The following is a 15,240-nucleotide window of genomic DNA, read 5'->3' as shown; positions in this document are numbered from 1 at the left end:
AAGTCACGGTAGTGACGAAACGCGCGTTGGCTGTTTCAGAGAGAATACTCTACGTGTCAAACCTTAGCATTTACAAGAACTGCAAGATTTGGGACATACATATTAACAAAGGAGACATTCTTCTCTGTCCGATGTTTTGTCCGATATATGATGCAATATGCTAGATGAAGTGCTCTGTGTTTAAAAATCATTAAACTAAACTCACAGCATATATTTGTTTGTTTTCTGATATTCCTCATGTGAATTGGTTCTTCTCTCTGTGACTTGGAACTTACTGCGTATGTGATTAATTTCTAACGAATGTGTATTGTTTATAAATTAATTGAAGAGTGCCGGGGTCTTCCCTTTTGCTTCTATTACGGGCCATGTGTGGCCTGTTTAATCAATATCCTTGGTAGTGGGATATCTGACCTCGATTGGCACCTTCCTTATAGTGTATCACAGTTGGGTATACCTATTGTATTGAACTGCCCCACTATCTGTTTCAAATCGCTCATGTGATTGTGCGACTCATTATCCACCACTACCTTGTGTATGGACTAGACTCATAATTTGGTTGTGGTTACCCGTTTCAAAATGGCTATAAAAGAAGGATGCTCCCTTCGAGCTATAGCTCAGGTGCTATGGATTTGCCCACTCACCTACGGAAAGTATCGAATCTACTCAGTTTTAAGGAACAGCTGAAAACTTGGCTGTTCTCAGCCTAAGCTTGGTTTTGTTATGCAATGTTTCAGTAGTGGCAGGTAAGCACTAGGAGGCCCTAACATAGGGCAGCCATGCGTGGTATAAATCTTTCTAACACAACTGGCTCCAGCTGAGAGCTTCAACGCTTGTGCATCTCGTATAAAGTATGTTACAGGTAAAGGCACAGCCTACCACCAGCCATAGCATCTCACTGCACCTCATCCAGCAATCTAAGAACCTTGGCCATTAAAAGACAGGGGTACAACACTGGAAGGCAACATCCCCGCCCAGCATAGGTACCTGGAAAAAAGCGATGGATAGATGTATGTCGGCCGAAGTAGCAGTCTTTCAGTCACAAGGCTGCCCGCAGAAGCATAAGAAGATCTGGGCGCGCTGGGCCACGTACCGTGGCATCGACTTGTCACTCCTGGGGCCCACAATATCCAGAGACCCAAAAGATAGGCTGGTCATGAGCAACTCACCGGTTTAGGGAATGGTGTTGTGCAAGGGTAAAAGAGCAAATTTGCATTATGTTTGTGTGCTGTTATATGTATGGGGGTTGGTGTGTGGGCGGGGGCGGGGGAAGGGGGAGGGGGGCTTGGGTCTGATGTTCTGCAGACCTGCCAGGGGGATGATATATGGTGCCCTGCAATTGTACAATATGACTATCACATGTCTGATGCTTATTGGGCTCCGCCCATTTGGCACCTTGGAAATCAATAACATTTGTTGTTAAAAAAAAAAGACAGGGGTAGATGTGTTAGAAGTTCAAGGTGCCAACACTGCAACACATTCAGTGCCAAGCAGAAATCCTAACATAATTTTGCCATTATCAGGAAGAACCTTGTAATTTTCAAGTAGATCCCGAGTACCACACTATTAAAGAAAACCTTTTGGTCATAAGTGTCAGTGAACAAGACTACCCTAATCATTAAGAAAGTGGTCCTTCAGCTAAAGGACTGTAAAACGGACTGTAACTCTTTGTTATGTATTTTAAAAGTCTATAGATAAATGACATACCCACAGGATTAACATCAACCATGTTCTGAAGTCTAGTATCCAACTCTGAACATTCCAGCAATAAGTATACACTCACATGGACCAACGTTGACAAGTTGTGGATCATTACAACGCTGAAGTTCCCATTTCCGCAGATCGCCGACACAGCATGAGCTGCTACCACTTAGAGATGGATGTTAACCAACATTATAGTGCTTTGCAACATATTCTAAATATTGTGGCAACCTAGGTTCCCTCCTCTTGGATATATACAGTGTTTGGATTTATCACCTGCAGGATGCTATTCTGTAGTTTCAGCTTTATATTCTAAATATTGTGGCAACCTAGGTTCCCTCCTCTTGGATATATACAGTGTTTGGATTTATCAACTGCAGGATGCTATTCTGTAGTTGTAGCTTTACGTACTACCAAGTGAGGAGTGCCCCCACCTTATTGCTTCTTTTCACATATTAGTGTTGTCACAACTATTTCTTTAAATAATACTGATTGCTCTATGCACAAACTCCATCCTGCTTGTTGTTTATCTGTGCAGTGCTTCAAAGACAGACATCTCAATCCCTTGAGAAAACATCATTATGGAATCCAACACAATGTCAGTGTATGCAATTCGAATGTTTGAATACAAACATCAAGCACTAATTCTGTAGCAGGTATGGTGAACGGATTATCTAAAAGTAGGAAATTGTATATTTCCTGAGGATTTTATTACAAATTCTTTGCACAACCCGAACAGTGGAATTTATAATGTGTGGTAAGGATATACTACTGGCTCTGAAGACGACCATATTTTTGGATAATAAAAAAACAGTACATTCTTTGTTTGCCGTTTCAATTGCTTGCTGGCATATGAATATACATTAAAATTAGAATTAATTTGCCTCCATGTGTCGCATAATCTATATTAACTGCATTAAAAGAATCGCATCTTTCCAAATCTAGGTATGCTACTTGAGAGCTTACTTCTAGAAGACTTTTCTCACATATGATTCAAGGAGGTCGCTGCTATATTAAGTTTGCTGGCAACTTACAGGATTCGGAAGTGAGCAAACATAACTATTGGAGGATTCAGATCTTCCACAATGACCCCATAACATGCAAAGAATCGAAGTAACCAACTACGTGTCGTTCATGTGGGGCTCTAGTCCTTTGAAAACCAAAGAAGGCCTTTTTCGACAATATTGAAGAATGGAACACATTCCCTATCCAAGACTCCAATGCACTACGAATGACCACTAAATTAGGTGTAATGTTAATCAGATATTTGTCAAATATTTATTCCGAAAAGCTGTAATAAGTAATTCAATATTTTAAGTAACATAAAAAGCGAATCTGTAATCTGCTACTTTCAAATTAACCTCAAACCCACTGGAGCCGTTTAGGTAAGAGAGACGTGGATTGAACAAAGGATGAAATACCTTCCTTTGCCTGTATAGAGAATTAGAATGTGTGGTTCACTTATTATCCCAAATTAGAAAACATACCACAAATACGGGGGTGTTTGTTACAATACCTCCAAGACTAATAATTAGTTAGGGGTAGCAGAGATGTTTTAAGGCATGGGCAAAATGGGTTCTGGCCCAGGGCCCCAGGCTTTGAGGGGGCTCCATGATAGAGCAGACTCTGCTCTCCACACACTCGTGCCCTGATGACCTTAAATACTTTTTAAACACAGATTGTTTTAAATACCATTTTTGTTTAATTTATTTTTAATACGGGTAATGTGTGGGAGTTGATTGCAGACATTTTGTAGAGAAATGTTGTGTTTATGTTTCATGCAGCATCCATAAAAAAGTTTCTTTTAGATCAGATCTCACATATGAGAAATGGGAGGGCGTCACAGAGATTATTTGCAGTAATATTGGTGAGCTGTTGCTGTGTTACAATATTGAAAACACATGTCACAATCCCTGAATATTAGATGTAAACACATTTAGAATTTCCTGTGCACTGTCAGTGACCTGGCCACAGAGGGCATGAAAGAGCTGACACTGGATCATAAATTCAAAGCTGTTCTGAACAGGGGCCCCCCAAATATGTTTGGCCCAGAGCCCCCAAAATCCTTTAGATGTCCCTGAGGGGTAGAACCTTTGCACACCTGTAATTATACTCAAGAAATGTATGAATTTATGTAGCATGATTTCAGAAAGCCTTTAAAGATATTTATATACAAGACAGCTTCTTTGCTCTTGTCTGATGCTTACCTGCACATTCTCGAACAATAGCAGTTTGTCCAGTTTCAGATACCCCATTCTTCCCGACAGTGGCGCGGCACACTGCACCAAATCGCCCATCACACAGAAACTCGACGCTCTTGATCCCCCTATCTGGAGGTAGTTCCCATTTCTCCAGAAAAGGCTCTGGGATGTGTTTAAGATCTTCAAAGGAGGCGGCTCTGTTCAGCACTCCTTGTTCCTTCTCCACATGGTTCAAGTCTTCCACTAGAGAGAAATATATATATTGGATAATTCTTTTTCACATTTTGAGATTTCTTATCAGATCTATTTTCTGATGTTTATATCATAACGAAGTCATTTGCCTTCAGAAAAACCCTTTCAGCAAAAATTGAATTCCTAATTTCTCAATATGCAGTGAAATTTCCTTGTGTAACATGACCATCATCATGCTCACTAGTTATAACAGGGGCAGTGTAGATAATTATCTACATGTTACCTTGTTATCTTATGTTATGTTACATTTAATACTTTTATCAAATGCCATAAACCAGTGCCTCCCTCCCTTTCTTTCACATGTGGAAATGGGAAAAAGCTTCCACAAAGAATATGGTTAGATAAAGAGTTCCTATTATGATGGTTGGATCTGGGGCATACCATTGTTGGTATTATTGAGTTTACCTTTCTTTATTGCAGAATGGTTAGCAACAGCCACATTGTCAGTGAAGCTGACCGGATTTCCACAGTAAATATTCCCATGAACATCCAGCATCCATGACAGAGGTGTAATACTTTTTGAGGTAGACATGTAATAATCTTAAATGTATAACATCAACTCCATCATTGACCATTAAATCAGGACTACAGGTACCCGAATGGATTGGGCTACTACGAAAGATTCATAATCTACGAAATATACAATCATGAAACTATATTTGGGTGAATACTTATTACACCCTAGGATTTAGTGCCACACAGGTTGTGCATATTATGTTTATACATTTGATCGGGTTCAGGCATTTTTTGTGGCTGATGCACTCAATTGAAATACAATTCCCACAACCCAGCTGCCACAACCAAGAGTGTTCAGAGAGTTATGGAAGTGTGTAAAAGGACTCCGGGCCCATTTAAAAAAAATGAGAGGAAAAGTGTGCTTGGAGACTAATGGACACATCACATGCTCTTGAAAAAATCATGTTAATTCCCTAGAGTCCCAGTTCTGATCTGAAAATTGGGTGCACTAAAGAGATCTTTCTAGACCCTGGAAATAGTCTAAAATAAATTTAAAACAGAATGAATTCCACCTCCCCTCAGAAAGCCAAGTACTCTCGTATACATGTACCAGAGAGGACTGAATAAATAAGGGGCTGGTTCACCTAAGGTCTATAAATACTCTTACCATTCAGCACAACAATAGGTTCAATCTTCTTCCCCCGTCGTCTTTGGCAGGATTTCCACAGGACAACTGCCACCACCAGCACAGTTGATAAAGTTAGTAAAATGGGTATAATGATAACTGCAATCTGCGTCCCAACATTATCTGCAACAAACGTTGGTAAGAGAAAAGACACATACATTATTTCTTTGGTTGCTCTAAAACAATAGAACGGTGCTTTATCATTATTAAAGTAAACAGGAAGAGACATGTCATTCTCATGACAATTCTCTGACAAAGGAAGTACACCAGATTAAGACTCTGTGGTTGAAAACATCAGCTTATATCAGGCCTTCATCTAGCCCTCACAATATGCTAACTGTAGCTCAACCTTATCTCACATGACAAAAAAAAACACAAACTTCAACTTGTCATCATTTATTGGACACAAAAATCGGCCAACATTCAGAACTCTTGTGTGAAAAAGTAAGTGTAGCCTTGCCACTTCTATGTCAGCGAAGGAGGTCATTAGAATCAGGTGCTGTTAAATAAAGGCACATGAATACATATCACCAGGAAACAGTGGCGTAGCTAGAGGTATGACCGCCCATGGCGGCCCCTGCATTTGCCGCCCACCTGGTGTGTAAGTGCGGGAGGGAGAGTGCTGCCGATTTCCTTGGCGGCCGCCCCGTGATGGGTGCGGGTAAGAGCCCCCACTTGCTACGCCACTGCCAGGAAATAGAATCATTATCAGTTTGGTCTAGAGCATTCAAACTTGTGGTAACGTATCATGCCTCGGTCAAAAGATATTTATGACTGTCTCAGAGGAAGTATCATTGGTGCTCATAAGTCTGAAAGGGTGATGTAACCACTTCCAAACATGAAGTCTATGATTTCATGGTGAGAAAGATCATTTACTAATGGGGAAACGTCTAGGTAGTTTCCAATCCACCCAGGAGTGGGCGTTCCAGCAAACCCAACCCAAGATCAGACAGTATAGTGCTCCTGAGATTGCAAGGAACCCCAAAGAAACATCCAGCGATGAGCAGGCCTCTGCTCATTGGGTTAACGTTAGAGTCCATAATTTTAGTAGCTTTTATAACGTTTTATACTTTTATGATATTTTTATATCGAATAAAGTTACTACAACAACAATTTTAGTAGTAGGCAAAGACTATACAAGTACAGCATTCAGAGGACTGTAGCCAAGAGAAAGCTGCTTCTCTGCCATACCAGCTTGGGTTTTCTACAAGATTTCTGGAACACTGTCCTCTTGACAGACGATTCCAAAATGAAGGTGTTTGGTTGTGATGCATGACATGTTTGGTGTAACCAAACTCTGTGCATGAGCACGAGAACCCCATGTCATCATTCGAACATGGTGGTGCAAGGGGATGTTTTGGCCAGCACTGCAGTCTCACAATTAGTGAGTACAACATGACGTCCTGTCTATCACAGTGTGTTCTAGTATTTTAAAAAATAACATTTCTGTAGTGTTTAGATTGATGGACCATAACAATTTTTTGTCTCAAATTAAAGGTCCCTACGCTTCAACTGAAGAATCCTCAGTGTGAATCGCAGAGCAGCACATGCCAGGATGCGTTCAACATCTGTTTAATCCCGGCATTAGCAAAGTCTTTTTGTGGCACACATTAATAGTCAGGCGTATACAGAAGCCAGTCTGAAGACAGGTACTCAATTGTTACCAGAGAAATCTGTGACCTTCTGGGTACATTATGTAAGGGGTTGGAGGATTCTAGAACAGTTTGTCACTGAATACCCACTGCTACAGGCACATTAGCAGTGACGTTCCCACATAGAATTGTCCCCCACGCTGCTTACCTCTTTTTTAGCCTGCTGTCTTTCCTCCTTACCCCATTCCCAGCTATTATAACAGAGCATTCAAATGACACTCAGGCCCTGATGACGGCTGGCTGTTTCATTTCGATATTATTTTTTTTTCTTTCCTCTCCCTCCTTACCCTTTTTGTTCCATTGGTCTTATTTCAACTGTTATCAAATTGGTCTTGTAAATGTATGTAATGGTAACCGATGTAACGCTGTAACACTGTTTTTGAACCTCTTGTGAAGCGCTCTGATACCTCCGGGTCTAGCCAGCGCTCTATAAAACTTATCAAATAAAAAAAACAAATAAAATAAATAAATATGTGCATTAACTCATGTTAGGGCACATATCAGAGTTACAAGTTGACCGGTTGAGCACCACACTCCCCTCATTTTCTTCAGAGAAATTTTGGCAGGTGAGACCTACTGAAATTTGCCAGAAGAAAAATTCCTAGTAAATTGCTGGAGATGTGAATCTGTAGAGAAAGTAAAACAACCTGCAAGTAATGCCCCATTCTGGAGCATTAATTGTAATTGGTGCTATGTATCATACCTAATACATTCCAATCCCTTTGATGTTGGTTTTTATGGGTGTGATGAACATAACATGCTTCTCTGGGCCAACTACAATCAGGGCGGTTGAAACAAAGTTACAATGTTTCTGCTATTTCAATTAAAACACAGTTACATAGTACACTCTATATCAATGCAACACAAAAGAATGATCATCGTTATAGCTTTCAAACGTTTGGAAATGTAAAATAAAGTAGAAATATTTATGACTAGGTTAACTAATTGGACGGTGTCTTGGGTACTGACAATGGTAACGATCAGGCAGGCATGGTGAATCTAACGATTAACTTTGGAGTTGCCTGAGGTTTTTAATGGTAACGTTGGCTCTGACACTGAGCAAAACTTGAGTTTTTTCCACTGATAATTGCAGAAGGAAATGACTACAGACCATATTTAGAGACTGGCAGAAAGAGTACTCCTACAGAAACATGTCAAACATGTCCAGTCCAATGTATTACAAGAACACTACAGTCTATGGAACTCGTAATATGGTGGAAGGGATATCTGTCACGTTTTGATGCAGATCCATCGGACAAACTCTAAATCAGGCCCTTTATCATTTAGTATTTATAATATATATCAGTCACCTAAGGATCAGTTCATAGGCTTTTTGCATGCTTAAGTACAGTGTAGGTGCTTAAAAATGACCTGTATGCTGATTCTCAGAATCAGGATCTGTAGACATTTATGCCCACCAATGGAACTTGGTACTGTAAACAATTAGATGGTATGATGGTTTGTCCATAGAAAGAAGCACAACCCATATTTCATGAGGGAGGGCGAAAGCAGTTTTTCAACAGAAAAGAAGACAATTTGACCTGTAAAGAACCCACAGGAGTACATTTGGTCACTCGGAAGTACACATGGAAATCTACTATTTGTTCAGATTTAGATTAGGGGTTGCCCAAACTGGGCCGTCCGAGGCCCAACTAACAAACTCACCGGTTCTTCTGTGGTGGCTGGCTGGGGTGGGGCTCGGTCCCCCAGCATTCTACATGGCGCGGGAAGCAGGGACAGCCCTCCTGCTGTCATAAAGGCGCCTCTCCTGTCCCAAGCACAGGTTGCTCAAACCGGGCCGTCCAAGGCCCAACAAACAAAATCACTGGTTCTTCTGTGGTGGCTGGCTAGGATGGGACTCAGTCCACCAGCATTCTAAATGGCACGGGAGGTGGGGACAGCCCTCCAGCTGCCATAAAGGCGCCTCTCATGTCCAATGGCGTGGGTTGCACAAGCCAGGCCATCTGAGGCCCAACAAGCAAACTCACGGGCTCTTCTGTGGTGGCTGGCTGGGGTGGGACTTGGTCCCCAAGCATTCTACACAGTGCAGGAGGCAGGAACAGCGCTCCCGCTGCCATATGTGCCCCTCTTTAGTCCTCCATATTTGGACTTATCCGGACTTGGACAGCAAGACAGAAGATCGGGTAGAACTGTTTCTTTTTAATCAGATCTCTGTTTTATTTCTCAGATATCCTATCAATTGTTTGTATATTTTAACCATGGGCAAGTGCAAATTGGTTCAAGCACTCTAGAAGAGTGCCCTAAAGCCAGTAACCTCCACTAACGCCATCACTAATTATCTAAATAAGGCTATGGGCCTATTAAATAATGAGATTAATAGCGCAGAGGAGATACTGGCCACAACCAGAAATGCCCTACATAGTGTAATGGGTAATGCTGTCAAAGGAGATGCGCCAACAGAACTAGTGACTCTACCCAAAAAGGATAACATCCCGAAAACATGTGTTTCTGATGCCCCCTTTTGATCACTGAAGATTCACTCATAAGTGAGCCATCTTCCACCCAGCAAAGAAAAGCTGTCAGCCATCCGATAAGTTAGCCCCAAAACTGAAGAAGGGTAAAATATCTACAAGGGTGCATTGAGACAACAGTGTCCCTGAGATACCCAGGGTCACCCATAAAGGAAAGCCACCAAACTCAGTCAAATTAACTGACTTGACACTAAAGAAGCTATATACTAAAATGGAAACGTTGGAGGGATTGCTTAAAGAAGGAACTGGAGGACATTAAGATTGGGATCTCCAAATTGGAATTATCTGTCAAAAAAAGTGCTGGCTCTGATTAAAAGGCCAGTACCAAATGGGGATATTTTTACAGAGGAGATGGCACAGATTGATTTACCACCACCTACTTCAATCTGTGAGGCTCACTAAAATCCTCCCCTAGCTCCCATTGAAAGTAATACTTCTATGAGTAGTGAAGTTTGTGTAAATATGACTTTGCATCTTCCACCAGCAGCAACGTCCTATGTTATCATACTAAGAAATCTTCCCAAACTAATGCCTTGTGTAACTGAAACATGGGTGTACCTAAAAAATAAGGTGATACACTGGTTGGCCAAACAGTTTTGGGACCCAAACTGCCTTTCTCAGGAAGTGCTAATGGTTAGAAGGGTAGATTGGTTAGGTCCCTCTAGAAAAACTGGTCAGGACGACTGTATCGTCGTGAACTTCCAATCCCCCAAGATGGTTAAATCTCTGCTTTATGGACTAAACTTTAGGTCACATCCTAAGAATGCTCAAGGGGATATTTCAGCCGAACCTCTTGGTTTCTTCTATAGACCAGATATGTTCCTTAATAAGGGTATATAGCCCCCATCCAAATATGGATTACAGGGAACCAGAGTATAAACCAACAGCAATTAAAACCTAACCCTAGAATACTAATAACAGTTCCAGCTATTAACAGGTGTGCTCTCCTTTCTAACTCTGATGAACAAGATTGCCAACTGAGTGGGGGTGAGAGGAATGAGAGCAAAACAATAGAAGAACAGAATGTAGTCTGTAACCACCATGAGGTAAATAGGGGAACACTAACCATATTAAACCGTATTAAAAACGAAAGCACTGACCTTGTAATTAGGTCCTAAAACGTTGTAGGAGTAAAATCAAAGTTAGGAAACCTAAAGTGGCTGGAGATAATTAACCAAACTCATCTACCTTGTCTACAATAGACCTGGGCAACTGATGATTTCTATGTGGAAGGCTTTACCTCATTTTTAACACTGGCAACTCCCTCAGAGGCAGGGCAGGCCAAGGGGGGCTTTGCACTATTAATTTCTACAACTATACCATTAAAACTGATAAAGGCTTACATGTGCTCCCCTTATTTCAACTCTTCCAATTGCAAAAGGAGGACCAGCTACATTTGGTCCTAGTCAATTTCTATCATAATGTTTTCGACAAAACTAGAGACAAAAATAGAGTTAACGTTATTTTGTATTAAGGATGATTTCATACTAATATGGCTATTTCCTTTTAATACAAGCCGGTGCAATAGAGGATCAAAAATCTGTGGCTACATAAAAACCAATGGGGAGGCAATAAATTAAATGATTTTTAAATACACTGTGGAGCTGCTAGAGCATTCCTAAAGAGTCTGGGTTACAACAAGTGTCAACCTTCCATGGGAATGGCTGAAGCTCCATAATCAACCATATTCAGGTATCGGAAAATGGGCTGCGACCAAAAAACTTCTCGAGATTACCCCAAGTGCCTTTAGTGACCACTCCCCCTTGACAGTGGTCTTTAATATAAACCAATACACGGATAAAGGACCACAATATAAGTAGCATCGCTCTTACAGAAATAATCATGGTGGAAATTCTTACTAATTTAAATATATGCAGTGACCTGGGGTCCCCACCGCTGTGTATCTTGGCAGTCTTCTGAAAGTTAATGGCAGAAATAGAGGTTAAGTTAAGACCTACTAATAGAAGTATGGGAAATAAGAAGCAGGATGGTTTGATAAGGATTGTTTTTCAGCAAATAGAAAGCTGAGGATAGCCCTACGGGATACCCCAAGAGACCGGGATGAAGTTAATAACCTCAGAGCTGCGTATAAACATGCTTTGGCCAAAAAGAAAAGAGAGATGCAAAACAGGGTTTGGTCTGATCTATTACAGGCTGCTGATACAAATGACAATAACTTATCTTGGAAGACAATAAATCATGCTTTCTTGAAAGATAAAGCGGAGCCTAGGGTAGCAGCTCTTGTACAACAGAGGGATTGGATTGAACGTTTTGGCACCATTTTTAATCCTGATAACCTCACTATTGAGCTGCCCACCTTAGCTGTATATACTACTCATGCTGTAGACATTTCACCAATGAGCTTAGAAGAGGTAACTAATGCCCTAAACAAAGCTGCTAATTCAAAGGCCCATGGACCTGACGGGGTCCAAATAGACATCTTCAAGACACATGCCATACTATGGACCTCCGTGTTTGAACACAAGTATGTAACGCAACAGTTGAAGGCTTCCTACCCGCTACTTAGACAGAAAGTACAATTATAGTCATTTAGAGGAGACCCAAAATGCTACCGATCAATATCCCTCCTGGACTCCAGTGCCAAGCTAATGGGCAGAATTCTTCTTTATAGGTTAGAACAATGGGTGAACAATAATCATATCCTCACGGACACACAATATGGGTTCAGGAGGGATGTTATGTTGGTACAATAGAACAATGTGTCAATTTGCACCTGCTCATCAACAAATATAAGTGGAAAAAGAGGGCTTGTTCTTTGCAGATCTAAGCAATGCGTTTGATCTGGTAAACCATGGTAAGCTAAGGAAAACCCTTACGGATATAGGTGCCTCGATTGGTAATATTACTTATCTGTCACAATTGTATTCCCATTTGACTGCACAGGTACGGTATGGCCTGAAAGGGGAATGTACCCAACGTTTCAAGGTTGCCTGGGGAATCAGACCTGCTTTTTCACTTTATATAAATGGGGTGGACAAGATGCTACAGAAAGTTAAGGCCGATGTCCCTTTGGTCGGATTTCGCCCGGTTCCAATTCTACTATATGCAGACTATGCTGTTCTATTATCTAGACCTGCAAACGGCCTGCAGCTCCAGCTAATTTTGTCATGTTTATGGAGGACAAGGATATGAATATCAATCTAAAGAATACATATACTATGATAAGTGGAAAAGGAATGGCAAAAAAGTAGTCACATCATATTTGGGGAGTGAGTTTAGCTGGGACCCAAACATTCCCATACCTAGGAGTCTAATTTACTGCAGATGGGCATTGGGAAACCCAATTTAACACAAGTAAAATGAAATTTCTGAGAGAAATAGAATATATTTTTAGATTTACAACTAAAGTCGATCATAAATCAACCAGGGAAATACTGATGTTCCATAAAAAATAAATGCCTCACAAGTGTTAGCTATGGGTCCGCACTGTGGGGATGGGTAAACCGTGCCCCCTTACAAATCCATGAGAATCTGTTTTTAGATAGACTGCTGGCGGTGTCAAAATCTAGCCCATGTATATTATACATGAGGAAGTGGCAGTTCCTTTTTTAGAGGATGATATACACGCCAGCCCTGTTTTATTTTTGCAAAATATATGAAGGAAAACCAGGACAAAGTTCATCAAAGAAATAATACTTGATTGCGTATCTCTGGATGCTTGGAAGAAGATAAGATGGCTGGTATGCATAGATATAAAAGTTTCAGCACTGGGTCCATCATCCCCTTGCTTTGTGCGCCCTAAGTTGGCGGGGTATGCTCAAATGTGGGTCCCTTGCTAATTTTGCCACTGGATACAAGCTAGCCTGGCTGATGTGGGGTTCTACACCAAAACCTGTCCCAGGATGCTTGTTTCCGGTCCAAGGAGGACCTGGCCTGGCAGTTCGGGCTGGACTGTTCACATGAAGCACAAGGTCAAGACTGATTTGCATATGGCTGGGTCCAAACTGGGGTGGCAAAGTGTGCTAAAGAATGATGATGGATTCAACCCAGATCTGTGACTAGGGAAGAGATAGTCGCAAGTGTAACAAATCTACAGTGCGTAGATACCTTTCAGGCCCGTACAAGCTGATTTGCAAAACTACCTTTTCATTGTTAAGAATACACAACATAAATTCTACCTCACCAGATTGCATTTAGGGATATTGCACTTGAGGGTTGCCTTTCTGAAAATGGGGCCTGGGCCCAGACATTCCCCAAATGCCCATGTGATGGTATATCCAGCCAAAGCACTATGCATTTTATCTTGTTTTGTAAATGTTATAAGGATCTGAAAAAACAATACTTAATACCAATTTTCAAAACTGGTAAATATATTTATTATCAAGAAGCTTTTAAGCATTTATGCGCATTAGAAAATGTAGATATCTGTTTCTCTGTCATTTCATTTACTATATCTGCTCTACTCAGAAGGACAAATCTTTCACCTTTAGAAGCTCTGATTTATGAGAACACACCATCAATTCACTGAAGAAATGTATAACTATAGTTTTTTAAGTGTTCTCTATTAATGGCCTTTTATTTGTTAGAGCTTTTTAACTGTATTATAAAATGTAATAGGCATAAATGCAGTGTACTTTTGCCCTATGCAATTAGAGATGGTTTATCTAAAACAGAGAAACGGACACTATATGTAGTCTTTGACATGATTAATGAATTGTATATAGTCCGCCTGTGTGCATTTATTCAGGCCTTGATGAATGAAATGAGAAACAGAGCAAAAATGTTTTAAATTAAATTAATGCATTATCGTCTTATGACTCTTTTATTGATATCATTATATTCGAATAAAGTGATATTGAATTGATTTCCATACAAACTCTCAGCAATTTGTGTGCAATCCCTAAAAAAAGGAAAATATACATATTTTAGGTGGAAGTCTATGTTGCCTAAAATTCTCACTTATCAACAAAATCTACCTAACTGTTGTTGCAAAGGCTGCTTTGCTGGCCAAGTTCTGCTGCCTTCCTTTTTAACCTTCGGACTATAACTATATCTCGCTGAACTCTGGAACACTCCTCTGCTCACTCTACCCCTGGCTCACTACTGTAAAAAGTCAAATATGTGGTGGATGGAGTGCTTGCAATAATCTCAATCATTTGTAGTTACTCTGAGCTGAATTCCATGCCATTAGATAGGAACTAATAATGCATTAATTAATTTTGGATCTACACCCAATAGAGAAAGTCCAACTGCCCGGCTACATTTTTTCAGAAAAGGAAGAAAAGCAATCCAAGTAAAGGTTCAACCCAATTGGGCCTCATGACTGGGTATAATTTGAGTCCTACTCCATAACAAGTGACTAGAAGGCCCCAAGCACACCAGTTCCATGTAAGGAATATCGCTAAATAATACAAAATGGGTGATGGGTGTAATGCTTGCATCAATCTCAATAGCAGGCAATTGGCCTTGGCTGCATTCCATGAATTTGCACACACTGTATCCTTACAGATGGAGACGAACCATATTTAAAGTTTCTTGTTTTTTTTACAGAACAGCCTAGGGCCACCAGGGTGGACTAGACTGTCCCTTTCTGTTGCAGGACCAGAACCAACTCCATATTATTGTACTTTGTGTATAATGGCACAGTGAGCATTCCATCCATCACATTTTTATGTTTTTATGGTTTGTATTTTGCACTCTATTTTCCTCTCAAAATCAGCTCTCTGTCACCTTGCTATGAAAATTATTCCCAATAACATTGTACTTCCATTCGTTTTGCATCTTTCTTTCATAACACTTAATTCAATGCAAGCGTTTTGAAGAAAGTTCTATATAGACATTAA

General features: G+C 40.6%; 1 protein-coding gene across 5 annotated transcripts in view; it reads right to left on the bottom strand.

Moving 5' to 3' along the window:
• Positions 1–15,240, bottom strand: part of LOC146867287 (tyrosine-protein kinase STYK1-like) — a 340,395-nt gene that overhangs the window by 111,849 nt on the left and 213,306 nt on the right. For all 5 annotated transcript variants that reach the window (XM_085604031.1, XM_085604040.1, XM_085604025.1 and 2 more), the window contains 2 exons: positions 5,275–5,415; positions 3,906–4,142 (listed from right to left, as the gene is read on the bottom strand). In XM_085604031.1, the coding sequence (XP_085460157.1) occupies positions 3,906–4,142; positions 5,275–5,415 (378 nt within the window). The remainder of the gene's footprint in view (positions 1–3,905; positions 4,143–5,274; positions 5,416–15,240) is intronic.

The sequence above is a fragment of the Triturus cristatus genome, chromosome 1_2, assembly GCF_964204655.1.
Source record: "Triturus cristatus chromosome 1_2, aTriCri1.1, whole genome shotgun sequence".
NCBI classification, from domain to species: Eukaryota; Metazoa; Chordata; class Amphibia; order Caudata; family Salamandridae; genus Triturus; species Triturus cristatus.
This window is presented reverse-complemented; position numbering and strand designations above follow the sequence as displayed.